A 14,670-nucleotide genomic window follows, 5' to 3' on the forward strand; every position below is an offset into this window, starting at 1 on the left:
AGAAACTGATTGAAAGGTAATTTACTCCACTCAAGAATGCAAAAAAGTGAATGTGAAAACATATTTTGAATTTACTTTCTGAATACTGCACATACTGTACTGTAAGCGGAAAACAAAAACAAAAACAACAACACCATAACAAACAACAACAAACTACATTAAATCAATATGACACCAGCAAAAAACATCCAAGGGATATCCAAGGTATATGCAAACTGGCCATTTTTTAGCATCTCATTCTTGCAGACATATATAATTAGTATCATACTGCAATCTCATGGCAAAGACCACTTCAATAATTACATTTTCTGTATATATAATATAGAAAACAGCAGAAACAAGACCACCTGTGTTATACTAATTTTTCACAAGTTCATATTGTCTTTTATACAAAGCAAGTGCAAGTTTACAATCAAAGAGATACTAAATTACCCATACCTGACTCTGAAGGGCTTGCTGTTGATAAAGTGAAATCCTAGCCTTGGTATTTTCATCTGTAGTGGGACTGAGAGGCTTAGGGTCTGACATAGATCTCTGAATATTCTTCATTGGGCGGGGAAGGGCCTGATGTCGCTGTGATGGCTCGGCAATACAGGACTTCTGCTGCGGGGTGACATGTGCTTTATTCAGCCTCTCACTAGAAGAGAATGATGTTTCTATGATGCGTTGTGGTGAAGAAAGAGGAGAAACAGGGGAATACAGCACCTGTGGAGATTTAGGTTGTTGCCGGATCAAGCTGGACAGAGACTCATTATGCAGGTGATGCTGCTGGTAACCAAACTCCAAAGGATCAGGCCTCCGTCTCCCAAACTTCGCAGCACTCTGCTGACCTGGGGAGAGTGGATCAGCTGAACCAACTAACTGGATACTGGTGGGGCTGACAGTGGTAGCAATGCTTATCTGTGGAATAACTATGCTTTGAGACTGAGTCTCAGGGTCAGTTTGGCAAGCTAAGCTTTGACCCTTCTGTGTTCTCTCAGGACCAGAAATATAGTGGACAATTTCAACCTTGCTGGGGTCTGGGATGGTGACATGTATGCTTGGGGATACTCTAACTAGCTGCTCAGTCTCTGTTTGGCTAGAACAGTCTCGAATGGTCTGGGTGGCAATGCTGGAGGATGCTGTCTTAGCAGTTGAAGAGGTAAATGGAGGTGCTTCGGACTTGTGGTCTACACCAGATTCAGCAGAATGTCTTGAGTAACGGGAACGTCTGCGTCTAACTGGTTGTTCCCACTCTGCCTTGTCTTCGTCATCATCTGTCTGAACACTACAGTCCACACTGCGCCTAGTCCGTCGTCTTCTTGATACCATATACCTCTCTTCTCCATCTTCATCATCTGTTTGCACACTGCAGTCTACAAGCCTTTGGGGCAAGGGGAACATTGTTACTTCTCCCTCATTTCCATCGTGCAGTCGAGGCATGGATCTTTGTTTACGCATGGACCAGACTTCTGTCTGATCTTCACTATTTCTCAAGCATATTTCTGATGTAGAACTTGGTAGTGATCTTAAGAAAACCTGAACATCATTATACAACATATCTGAGGCTGATTCCTGTGGTTGAATAATTCTGCCACCTTGATCACTGAGGATTTGAGTATTTGAACTGGCTGCAGCCACAGCTGTTGCAGTCTTCTGTCTCTTTTGTTCCTCAAGCTGCTGCTGTAACTGTTGTTGCAAAGATTGTATCTGGTCAAGCTGCTGTTTTTGTTGAGCTAGTTGCTCTCTCTGCAGGACCAACTGGCTTTCTCTCTCAGCTTGCTGCTGCTGCAAAACTTGTTGCTTTATATTCTGCAATTCCTGAATCTCTCGCTGTACTAGCATCTGCTCTTTTTCTCTGTGCCTCTGCAACTCTGCACGCTCCCGCTCAAGCTCTTCCTGAAGCCTTAGCTGTCGCAATTTTTCCAGTTCCACTCTCTCTCTCTCAATTTGCAAAAGCTGTTCCTGCTGTTGATGCAGTCTTTCCTCTGTTTCTTTTTCTTGAGTTGGAGCAAGATTTCTGATAGCAGTGGCAGGAGTTCTACCCCCTTGAGATGATGGGGGTGGCTGTGTTTTGGGAGCAGTAGGATGACCCTGCACTGGAGAATAGGATTGAGCAGATGATTTAGATTGTGGTAGTTGGTGTTGTATAGGAGGTTGGGCAGTGGCCTTGGCCTGAAGGTGGGGCTGAGATAGATTCATTGGTTGCAGCTGGATCTCAGGCTGGCTCATTGCCAAGGCCACTGGTGTTGAAATAGGTGCTGATGTGATAGGACCAGCAGGTACAGAAGAGGACTGACTTGGTTGTGTAACAGTTCCAGCTACTGTAAAGCTTACTGGAGAATTGCCAAGGTACAATGGGGTATCTTGGACTGTCGTGATAGCTAGAGACTCAGGTACTATTGTAGATGTTGTAACAGGGAGAGGATTAGGTGTAGGACATTGGAAAGGTGCCTGCCCAGTCCTTGGAGCTAGTGGCAATCTAGTTAGGCTTGCCAGAGGTACTGGTGTCATATTTGGTGTAGGATAAGGTCTGTATACCCCTCTTAATAAAGGACGTAGCACTGAAGCTGGCTGGGTTGTAATTGGAACTGTGGATGCAATTGGTGTGTTTATAGTTGAATAGATCATGCCATCAGCTGATCTAATAGCTGATGGATACATAGCTCGAAGACTGGCTTGTCTTGCATTTATGAGATCAGTTAGAGCTTGACTATGGGAAAGAGGCTTTCCATCTGGGCTGTACTTGAAACCAAATCTGGGACTTTGGTGCAGATTAATTCTACTAGGTGGACCACTGCTTCTTTCAGTGCCCAGCTGTAATATGTCAGGGTTACTACTATATCTGTCTATGGAGTTAAGTGCTGCACACATGCGACTTATCTCCCTGGCAGTTGTGGCACTGTACTGGGCAAGATTAGACTCTGCAAAATCACCTGAGTAATATCCATAATCTGGGCCAATATTGGTCAGGGAGCTGTACCTTCTAATTGGTAGATCTGCAACATCACCTTGACGAAGATCTGTGTAGGAGCCATATTGAAGCCCCATTCCAAGGTACCCTCCGTCATAGCCATCCTTTACCGTATCTGTGAATAATTCTCCAGAGGCATGAAAATGGGAATCAAGCTTTGCTGAATATGATGACAACCCTGCCTCTGCAAGGTTAGTTTCAGACATGGATGGTTGAAGCCGTCCAGGGAGGGGCAATGTGTATGATTTAATTGCGTAATCTTGGTATGTCTGTCCATCTTGCCGTAAATCAGTTTGCTGATAGAGCTGTGGTAATGTGGAAGGTGTTCTTGATGATAGCTTAGAAGTATCATCTGTGACTGGTTTTTGAGAGAATGGACCACCCACACAGCTGCCACCAAAAGGCAGGTTATAAACCATGTCACAGCATGTCACTTGATTTTCTGATTTTATTTGTCCAGTTAAATTCATTGCATCCTGGCCTTCCTCTGATTTGATGAGTTGTGTGATAGTAGCTCCTTGTGCAGCACCATCTATCTGGACCATCATCATATGAGGCTTGATGTTTGTTAGATTCATGATTCCTGTCTCTGCTTGCTTTCCCCTTAACTCAAGTGGACCTCCAACACTATAAACCTCAGATGTCATAGCCGGTGAGATGACATTAACCTCTGTGGCAGTGCTTGTCTGAGTGACAAGCACATCCTTTTTGATTAGAGGTAGTTGGCTAGATAAGTTCAACTTAGCAAAAGAGGCAGCTTGTTGTTGTTGAAGCTGATGATGTTGCTGAAGCTGCTGCTCAAGAAGTTGTTGTTGCTGTTGAAGCTTCTGCTGCTGTTTAAGTAACTGCTGTTGCTGGATACTCAGGTCTTCCAGCTTTGCATCAATCTTTGGTATAGATGGATCAATTGGTGGTGGCTTGTTTGGTGCCAGGCAAACTACTGTTCCCATATCTTTGCCCAAATCAACTCTGTTTTCAAGAGAATCACAATACAGCACAGGGTGCTTAGGCTGGGACATGAACATAGATGCAGCAACAGTAACACTGATAGTTGTAGCTGTTGGTGTTACTAAATGCAGCTGCTCCTGTGTATTCAGGTTCATTATTAAGGGCTGAATAGTTGTGGATTGACGAATGGGGCTTCCTTCTACAGACCCAGAGTATTTTCGAGATTCTGTGGCTAAGGAAGTCAAATCCATTCCTTGGTCAGTCATGATAAATGGTGTTGGCTTTATGCCAGTTCGTAGATCTACTACACTTCCACTCTGTAACCTTTGTCCTTGCTCAATTCTTGAAGTACCAGGAACTGTGGAAATGCGACAAAGGGAAATGTTTTCCATTGACATTGATCCACGTGTGTACATGCTAGCAGTGGTGACCATGCTAGTTCCAACACTAACTTTTTCAGCTCTATAGTTCTTGTAGAAACCATGCTGTGGTGATAGTGATGGTGGAGTATCAGGAGGGCTGACAGGAGGTGAGTATGTATCAAATGTTGATTGGCGACTAAACCTTGTCGGTGAAGACAAAGGAGATGTAGCTGTGTTGACGGTAACTGGCTTTGGTGGGCTAGTGGGCTCAAGCTCTTCTGTCCTAACCATAAAATAGGTATCTTGAGAGGACTGCTGTCTAAAAAGGCATGGTGAAACAACCCCATGTGAAGTCTGAGTGCCCTGTGCCATAACTGGAGAGGTGTGAGAAGCATTCCCAGATGAAGCTAACATTGAAGGGATAACTGTCTGAGTAGAAAGCTCAGCTGTTCTCCTAGCGAGAGATCGTGTTGGACTATGAAGAGGAGATGAAGTGGGAGAAACCGGTGGACTCCTTTCATGGTAAGTATAACACCTAATTGAACTTGGGCCAGATTCATTTATAGTTTCTGAGGATGTTGAATTATCCCTCATTTGGACTCCTTTGCTGATTGGTATTTTCCTTGCAGCACTTTCTCTTTGGTTGTAAGCCTGAGTGATTGCAGCTATTTTGTGAGACACATTTGAAACACTAGCGGTGGTTGTGGTAGTCTGCCGACCATATACATTGGGCTGTGTGGTGGACACTGTTTGACTGGCACTTGTTTGAGAGACAGTGACAGTTTCCCTGGCATACACTCCATAAGCAGCAATAGTTGTGGCAGCAACTGCTGGTGTAATACCATTTTTACCAGTTTGATTTCTAAGTCTGTCTTTGGGCCCATCTTTTGAGAAATGCTGAGTTACTCTAACATCAGGTATCCGCCCTCCTGTCCCAGTTTCAGAAAATGATACTGGTGCTGAGAGCTGGGTGGGGCTTGTGCCAGGAGTCAGTAAAGCATTGCTTTGTTCCAGCAACTTAGCAAAGGCTGAGCCTGTATCTAGTAACTGCTTTTCTGAGTAGGACACATCCATCTCCACTTGGTCATCAAGCTGCTTTGAAATGTTTTGTGAGGTCTGGCGGATCTCTTCATAGATATCAACTGTCTCCTCATTCTGATAGTGAATATCATCTTGATCAGTATAATCATATTCATCCTCAATATCTTGTCTGTTTCTAATATCTGACTCTTGATAGGTGTTTGTGCTGTACTGTTGCAAAATCAGACCTGAGCCCGATTGCTGCTGTGTCTGCTGCTTTTGTAGTTTCTGCAACATCTCTGCTTTCCTCATCATTTCTTCATATACTTCCTCTGCACTTTTTAATTGTTTGCCACTAGAGGAAGTGGTTATAGCAGCTGTAGATGATGTAGTTTGTGGTTTTTCAGTAGGAGAATAAAGTGACATAAAAGTTGGTAGGTTGTACTCACTACCAGATTTGTACAGCTTTGATGAAATGTCAAAGCCCTCGCCATCTGAGTCAGCTGAAGGAGAGTATTCTGAGCAGGAGGACCGGTGTAGTTCCTCCATCTCGGCTGCCTGTCTTAGCTCCTCTGTTGGAGAAGCATCCTCAATGGGGGATAGATTGCTGGGGGGAGTCTTGGATCGTTCTCTGCGTCTTTGTGCTCTTAGCTCTTCTTTGTCACGTTTTGTTTTCCGGACAGTGCTTCGTATTCTCTGTTGCTCAACTTCTCTCATCTTTTCCTGCTCCCTTAGGAGTTCTTCTTCTTCCCTCAATTCGTCTTCTTCTGAAGAATCCTCAATTGTGGGTAAAAGAGGGCCATGGGAGCGATGCCTGGCCTTCCTCTGCTGCTTCGCCTCCTCCAGACGCTGCCTGCGACTAGGACTACTGTCACTGTCATCTTCCATAGAGGATATGGAAGTAGGGGATATCCCCGAGGTGTAACTAGAGGTGGTTGGTGGGAGGGTGGAGGAATACTCCCCTCTTGACCTTTCTTCTGGAGAACCAGTGAGGCTTTCCATCTCCAGCTCAGGCTCTCTGTCAAGACTCAGATCATTGTCATTGTTTAATTCCATGTCTCGACTATAACTGCTGGTGTTGTTTAATTCTATGGTCTTGAATCTGCGTAACCCTCCTTGCGAGGCCATGAGGTCCTCTTCAGCTGATCCTTTGTATATATCACTTGTTGTTTTACTCTCTTCCTCAAAGCTACTGGAGTGATAAGTGAGACGGCGCTTTTCTTTTCCTGAGTCACTGATGTGCTTTTGTGTCTTTTTTAGCTTTTTGTAGCCATAGCCTTCATCCTCATCATCGTCCTCTTCCTCCATTTCCTCTTCTTCATCCTCCTCCTCATTCTCCTCATCTGCACTCATCTCCATAATTTGCCTCCTCATAAACTCCTCATCAGTAATCTCTTCAGATTCGACATTTCTTTTTTTATGGCCACTGCTCTCTGCTACAGCAGGAATTGCTCTAAACTCTCCCTCAGTTGGATCTTCCTCCTCTTCCATAATGCCTTCAAGGTCCTCATCTGAGTCATATTCCTCTGGACTGATTGATATTGAGCGAGATTGATGCTTCCTGATGTCACCATGTTGCTGCTTTCCTCGCTTTTTGTCCTGTGCTCTTTCTCCTTCAGATGAAAATTTAGACTCTAGAAGGGGTCGCATGGAGCTCTCCAGCTTATTCAGCTCAGATGGACTTGGTGGTGTGTGGTGCCCAGTCAGACCTCTCTCATTCATCTTCAGCTCTTCCTCCTGGATAAGTCCAGTAATTTCACTATGTGAACTGGAGATCCCATCAGAGGAATAGCCAGTATCACTCAAACTCTGTGGGCTCCTTGATAAATCATGATTGCTGTTTGTCTTGCTGGTTTCCTGGGAGACCAAAAAACATATAAATACAAAAGATACACTTAGACATACAAATGCTAGTGCACAACATAAATTCAGTCTACTCCTTCTTTATGAGTGATACTCTATCAATCAGTACACTGAGCCCTCTCTTTATAAATCTAAAAATATTCTTTTATGAGCATTGTTTATTGAAAATCTAACAATACTATGCAACAAGCAATGAAAAATTCACTTCCTCTTTTTGGAAGTAATTTTAAGGTTAAAAATATTGAAGATTAATGATTTAACAAAAACATTTCTTACACCTCTTATATATTAAAAATAAATTAAAAATTGCAAAATGATGGATACATTACTATGACCCAATGGCTTACCTCATAGTGTCTGGTAATACTTTGTAGTTCTTTCTTTTCATCTTTAGTAGGCGTTTGAATTGACTCTGTTGTTCCTCTCTTCTGACTTGGTTTATTGTCCCGATTGTCAAGGTCAGGCCCCTTATCTAGTTTGGGTGCAGTTTCCTTCCTCACTTCTTCACAAGTAAATGCAGTAGTAGTAGACATAGGAGGTTTTGTAGCTGTAGTAGGCTGTGCAGATGATTTTAGATCACTTGCTGGTCTAGCTAAGGGGGAAGAGAAACCACTCTGTTGAGAAACTGGAGGTTTCTGCTTTGGTGACATTGCCTGAAGTCCTTGCTGCTGCTTGCCGGAAAGTTGCTGATGCCGAGGTGAACCCGCTGGTTGACGGCTGGGAGATGAAGGTAGAACTGGAAGAGGGTCAAGTCCACCAGACATCAGTCTCTGAGTCTGACAGTTCAGACAGAGCCATTCTTTCTTCTGCAAAACAACAGGGAAGTTTAAGTTCAATACAGAGAATCACAAATTGATCTTAGAGTGTACTTTATTTTGAAATAGGTACACAAAGTAACAAATATAAAAAAGTAATAAAAAACAAAGGACAATGTTGCTAACAACATGTTGAGTGAATTAATTAGTGAGTAAATTATTGAGTGACTATTTTTTTTAAAAAAACAATTAATGCTTTAAAGTCACGATGACAGAGGTAGCAACAGAACTTTACTTTCATATTGTGACATACATTCAAGTGTAATGGATTATCAAAAAAGAAAAACATGTAGAGTGGGGACTTGGTCTCTATCGGCTGTTGATTTGATTTTGAGATGTGTGTGTCACTAAAAAAATTAATGCAAGCTTGCAGTCGATTGTGAAAGGGCAGGGTTTAAGTGAATTAAATGATTGAGAAGCTTTCTAACTCCTCGTTCTTCGCCTCCTCATGCCTCCTGCAGTAAGGGAATTGAAATGCCCTTCGAGATGGCTAAATTTGATCGGTTTCCGGGTCATGGGCTGGAGGATGGAGGAGCGAGGAAATGAGGAAGCATCAATTTGAGTATTGAGAAGCACCCCTGTAGTTTTCAAATAAGCCTGAAAGACTTGATGAGCTGGTTTAGGAGTGTTTAATTAGGATTGAAGCTAAACTCTGCAGGGCCGTGGCCCTCCAGGAATTGAGTTTGACACCCCGGTCTATTGTTTTGTGGTGCAAATGCCCCATTCAGTCCCAGTCTCCCCTGCAAACATTCACACCTCTCCAGCCGGGATATGGCTCTAATTATTATTCTTTTGTCTTTATTATATTTGCAGATGCCTTTCCATTCACACTGTTTTAATCCCTCATTTCTTTGATCAGACTTCTCACTTCACCTTCAAATTTCTATCACAAAATGAGGCAGAAATATATATTATTTTAGTATTCTGGGTAACACTTTAGAATGCTGATCTGTCATTAATGAATAACTACACAGAAACAAATGAGTAACACAATATTAACATTCTTATTATTAACTATTAACTAATATGAAACCCTAATTAACAAATTAGCACACTCTGGTTAAAAACAACCATTGCTGAAACAACCCAGCTTGTTGGGTTTCATACATTAATCCATTAGTTGGATTGTTCTTTGACATATTGCTGGGTCAATCAACCTGATATTGAAGTTTTATATTTTAAATAAAAATCTCTAAAATCTCTCTCTCTCTCTCTCTCTCTATATATATATATATATATATATATATATATATATATGTTTTACAATCATAAAAAACATTTAGTAAACATTTTAGGATGTGCCAAGAGCAGCCTCTGGGAATCTGTGAGAACAGAACTGGTATCAGTAGGCTGTTCCAGTTCATTCAATGACACTCTTATATGATTCAAGTTGGCAAAGTTGCATCAGAAACAGGTTTACCTTATGCCATCTCATCTGTCAGACATTTATATTTCAACCCGCCAAACGCATAGCAAGACCACCGTTCGCTCTGAGTGTATATCCGTGTATGCTGTTTTTTTTAGAAGGCTAGTGTTCCAAGCATATGTTAGCTGTAGATGATAAACAAAAAATGACAGATGTTTTCATATTTGTACAGTAATAATATGATAGGAATAGAATGTAATACAAATCTTAATTTCATTTAGGAAGATTCCCATCAGGAAATTTTATCTCAGAGAAGAACACAAAATAACTTTTGAAAAATGATATCAAGTAAAATATCCCATTTTAACCGGTTTGGCATAGAATTCCCGATATTGGGCTACATTGACCCAGCACTGTGAGGGGATTCATCATTTGTATTGACAGTAAAAATGACTAAAGATGAAAACTACCCAGCACCTGGGAAAAATTTTAAAAATAACCTAGCATTTTTTAGAGTGTAAATATGGCACAGTATTCTAAAATGAAAAGCATAGTAACCCACTAGTAATGACTCAAGTGTTACCAAATCTGACAGTAGGAATTATTGTCCAAAACCTTACAAAAACCTCAAAAGCTTACAATGACTTAATTTATTACTAAAGATTTATCATGCTGTTCACTTTCGAATTCTGAGCCTAACAATTAGTAATTCATTAGTAAGTCATTACTAGTGGGTTACCATGATCTTCACTTTAGAATTAATTATACATTATGCATTATTTGCATTAATTATGAGCCTGTATAGTAGTTCTTAGTCCTCTGGTAGGTATGAAAAAAATAGTAGTTATTGATTAGCTACTAGTGAACTATGCTATTACTGTGCTTTTACTTACTACTTCAGAGTTTCTTGTTAGTTAATAGTATGATAATATTGCACTACTCATTTGGCTGAATTGTATAAGAGCCGGTTCTTATTGCTAAGCTGAGCCGAATCATCTGGCTCACTATAAAGAGCAGGAATTCCCATCACTACAGTGTTAGAATGACAGGTTAGTCACAAGGATTAGAGACAGAAACTGAGAATCCCAGATGGCATCACTTTTCTAGCATTTTTCTGCCTTTCTGTTAGTCCAGATGAATTATTAGTAAATATTAGTAAATATTAGTAAATATTGCTTCTTGTTGTAATCCGTGTCACCACAACAATTTTAAACATACTCTGAACATTAGGGAAACCAGCACTGCACCAACCTAAGCCGTACCAAAATTGGCAGGAATGCCGCTGGCACAGTGAAATCAGCTGGTATGTGACCTTTCTCACGCCCCAAACATACACACACACACACACACAGGGTGGCGGCTGTAGCTTATGTGGGTGAACACATCCTTCATTAGGTCAGATTTTTGTTACCTTCTCAGAGCAATAGCCTGTCTAGTTCACAAAGTACAAACCCGATTCCATAAAAGTTGGGACACTGTACAAATTGTGAATAAAAAAGGAATGCAATAATTTACAAATCTCATAAACTTATATTTTATTCACAATGGAATATAGATAACATATCAAATGTTGAAAGTGAGACATTTTGAAATGTCATGCCAAATATTGGCTCATTTTGGATTTCATGAGAGCTACACATTCCAAAAAAGTTGGGACAGGTAGCAATAAGAGGCCGGAAAAGTTAAATGTACATATAAGGAACAGCTGGAGGACCAATTTGCAACTTATTAGGTCAATTGGCAACATGATTGGGTATAAAAAGAGCCTCTCAGAGTGGCAGTGTCTCTCAGAAGTCAAGATGGGCAGAGGATCACCAATTCCCCCAATGCTGCGGCCAAAAATAGTGGAGCAATATCAGAAAGGAGTTTCTCAGAGAAAAATTGCAAAGAGTTTGAAGTTATCATCATCTACAGTGCATAATATCATCCAAAGATTCAGAGAATCTGGAACAATCTCTGTGCGTAAGGGTCAAGGCCAGAAAACCATACTGGATGCCCGTGATCTTCGGGCCCTTAGACGGCACTGCATCACATACAGGAATGCTACTGTAATGGAAATCACAACATGGGCTCAGGAATACTTCCAAAAAACATTGTCGGTGAACACAATCCACCGTGCCATTCGCCGTTGCTGGCTAAATCTCTATAGGTCAAAAAAGAAGCCATATCTAAACATGATCCAGAAGTGCAGGCGTTTTCTCTGGGCCAAGGCTCATTTAAAATGGACTGTGGCAAAGTGGAAAACTGTTCTGTGGTCAGACAAATCAAAATTTGAAGTTCTTTTTGGAAAACAGGGACGCCATGTCATCCGGACTAAAGAAGACAAGGACAACCCAAGTTGTTATCAGCGCTCAGTTCAGAAGCCTGCATCTCTGATGGTATGGGGTTGCATGAGTGCGTGTGGCATGGGCAGCTTACACATCTGGAAAGGCACCATCAATGCTGAAAGGTATATCCAAGTTCTAGAACAACATATGTTCCCATCCAGACGTCGTCTCTTTCAGGGAAGACCTTGCATTTTCCAACATTACAATCCCAGACCACATACTGCATCAATTACAACATCATGGCTGCGTAGAAGAAGGATCGGGGGACTGAAATGGCCAGCCTGCAGTCCAGATCTTTCACCCATAGAAAACATTTGGCGCATCATAAAGAGGAAGATGCGACAAAGAAGACCTAAGACAGTTGAGCAACTAGAAGCCTGTATTAGACAAGAACGGGACAACATTCCTATTCCTAAACTTGAGCAACTTGTCTCCTCAGTCCCCAGACGTTTGCAGACTGTTATAAAAAGAAGAGGGGATGCCACACAGTGGTAAACATGGCCTTGTCCCAACTTTTTTAAGATGTGTTGATACCATGAAATTTAAAATCAACTTATGTTTCCCTTAAAATGATACATTTTCTCAGTTTAAACATTTGATATGTCATCTATGGTGTATTCTGAATAAAATATTGAAATTTGAAACTTCCGCATCATTGCATTCTGTTTTTATTCACAATTTGTACAGTGTCCCAACTTTTTTGGAATCGGGTTTGCAAAATTAGGGCGCCCACTTTGACTTTCCCTTAGATTTTGTGCTTATAATGAGGGAAATTCCTGTAAACATTTATTCACTATAGCATGTAGTGTGAATGAGTAAATGAATCCAAACAGTTTATCAGTTCAAATCAGTAATTTGAAACACAATTTCACAATCATCATGGGTAACAGCATACACTCTAAAAAATCTTGGGTTATTTTTTCTACCCAAGTCTTTATATATTTATATATATATATATATATATATATATATATATAAACATGTTAAACTCAAAGACTATACAAATTGTGTTCCAAATTTGATGTTGATATCTCAAAAAAATGAACTTTCAGTAAGAGTTTGTTTGGGTGCAATACCAAATTTTCCCCATTAGATGCCAGCAAAACTCCACTGGTGCACACAGTGGTTGGATTTGTGATTTGCAGTTTTTCTCTCTCAAATATTACACACAAACACACGCACGCACTCTGACATACATACCAACACACCCACATAATTATAGCTGCATAATTTATCTAATTGGCTCTATAATATGCAGAAGCAGAAAACAGGAATAAAGCAAGTATTTTCTTTATAGTCCAAAACTGAGAAAATGGCACCATCTGGTAAATAATAGTAAAAAATTATAATTTTGAAGCCTTGCCAACAGAATAAAAGTCAAAGACTGCTTCATTTTATAGTTAAATGGCCCTGGGATTACAAATAGCAGTTTTAATGGGTTTCAAAGGGGACATTTCTGTCCAAAAGGTCCTGAGAGGAACTATTTTGTATACCAGGTGTAAAATAGATTTATTAAAGAAAATGGGGGTGAAATAGTAAAATTCCATTAAAAATACACACTTGTGCCAAAATTTATACAGTTGGCATTAACACAGGCAAAATGATCAAAAAACAAAACTGAAAAGAAAAAAAAAAAAACGGGTAAAGACGGGTAAGCCTGCTGCTGTCTGACATTAATCTTCAGCACAGGTTCAGTGGAAAAACATTCCTGTTGCAACATATTTGCAAAGTGCAAAAAACCTCCCAATACATGCAAATCACTGCAGTAACAATAAAAGAGCTCATATACTTGTAGAAACAAGCTAAAATGGCATGGTTGCTTCAGCAATTGCGTTTTTATGTCACATTTACTTTTGTTAACACGATCGGGTAGGTTTAGGGTTTAGTGTAGGGGTACATTATTTTAAAACGCGATAGAACATTAACCTTTTTGTGCAAATGTACGAATGTTCTTACGAATGTTTCACGCTCATCTGTTTTGGATAAAACTGAACACGCTTTTAGCACCACTCACTGGACATTACACTTTGAAACTGTCGCAAAACATGCACGACACAGCGTAATATAATTTTGCAGCAATTTTGCCACAGGTACATTTTTCCAAAGAGCCTGGGTTGTTCATCTTAATTAAAGGTGCTGTAAGTATTATTTGAACAATGCTGTTGGACATTGTTGATATTTGAAATCAGCCCAAATGAACACACCCCTCTCTTCATTGCTCCACCTCCAAAACTCACTCTCCAATCCTAACTATCCTGCTCCAAGTCGGTCTCAAACCCCAGCCTGATCGCCGCTGGCATGCGAAGTAAATGCACTACCAATGACGCTAATCACCGCATTCTCTAGTAGTCGTCAGTGTGCAGTAGTTTAACAGCAAAACTCTCACTATCTGGCCTCTGTTACACATGCAATGCGAGTGGATGTCTGTTTATCACAGCTGACATGCAACAAAATGCTTCACGAAAAATAAAGCACAGCTGATGAACAAACGACAAGGAAGCACAAAAAATGAACATACAGTACACGAGTAAATACAAAGTGTTCTTTGTTAGTCGCAAACAGCACAGCAGCTCCAGACCATCAGTGACACTCGAACCCAGTGTACTCACATGAGTAGCGGGATCAAAGCAGCCTCCACGTCTGTTTTCAGGCCTTCCCGCTTAGCTCTCTCCAGTGCTGGAAAGCTTTTCTAATATAAATGCGGGTCCTAAAGTGCTTGCCCAGGCATAAACCTTCATTCCAGTGATATTCTTTTGAGCTCTTTTGTATTGTGTCCCATTTCTTGTTCTGCAGTTTTTTTTCTCATTTTCAAATCTCCCTCTTGCTCGTTCTCTCTCCTCAACCATCATACGCCCCCTAATGCTGATTGGTTAGACGTTTGTTGTTGGTATCGGCCTGACTAACTTCCAAACAGTGTATTTGAAATAGTACTGAGTACACCTTTAAAGAAAAAAAGACAATGAGAAGATCACTCTTGACTGAGTAACTTTAATTGTAAGGATTAATTAAGCTGTAT

The 14,670-nt window shown here is 40.8% G+C and overlaps 1 protein-coding gene across 5 annotated transcripts in view; it reads right to left on the bottom strand.

Moving 5' to 3' along the window:
* The window catches only part of bsna (bassoon presynaptic cytomatrix protein a), a 50,974-nt gene that overhangs the window by 17,777 nt on the left and 18,527 nt on the right, over window positions 1-14,670 (bottom strand). For 3 of the 5 annotated variants that reach the window (XM_048211112.1, XM_048211108.1, XM_048211111.1), the window contains exons 4-5: window positions 7,494-7,952; window positions 439-7,140 (exon numbers count right to left, since the gene is read on the bottom strand). In XM_048211112.1, coding sequence (XP_048067069.1) covers window positions 439-7,140; window positions 7,494-7,952 — 7,161 coding nt within the window. The remainder of the gene's footprint in view (window positions 1-438; window positions 7,141-7,493; window positions 7,953-14,670) is intronic. The other 2 variants (XM_048211110.1, XM_048211109.1) reach the window with 2 other exon arrangements.

This window comes from Megalobrama amblycephala, linkage group LG12, assembly GCF_018812025.1.
Source record: "Megalobrama amblycephala isolate DHTTF-2021 linkage group LG12, ASM1881202v1, whole genome shotgun sequence".
Classification (NCBI taxonomy): domain Eukaryota; kingdom Metazoa; phylum Chordata; class Actinopteri; order Cypriniformes; family Xenocyprididae; genus Megalobrama; species Megalobrama amblycephala.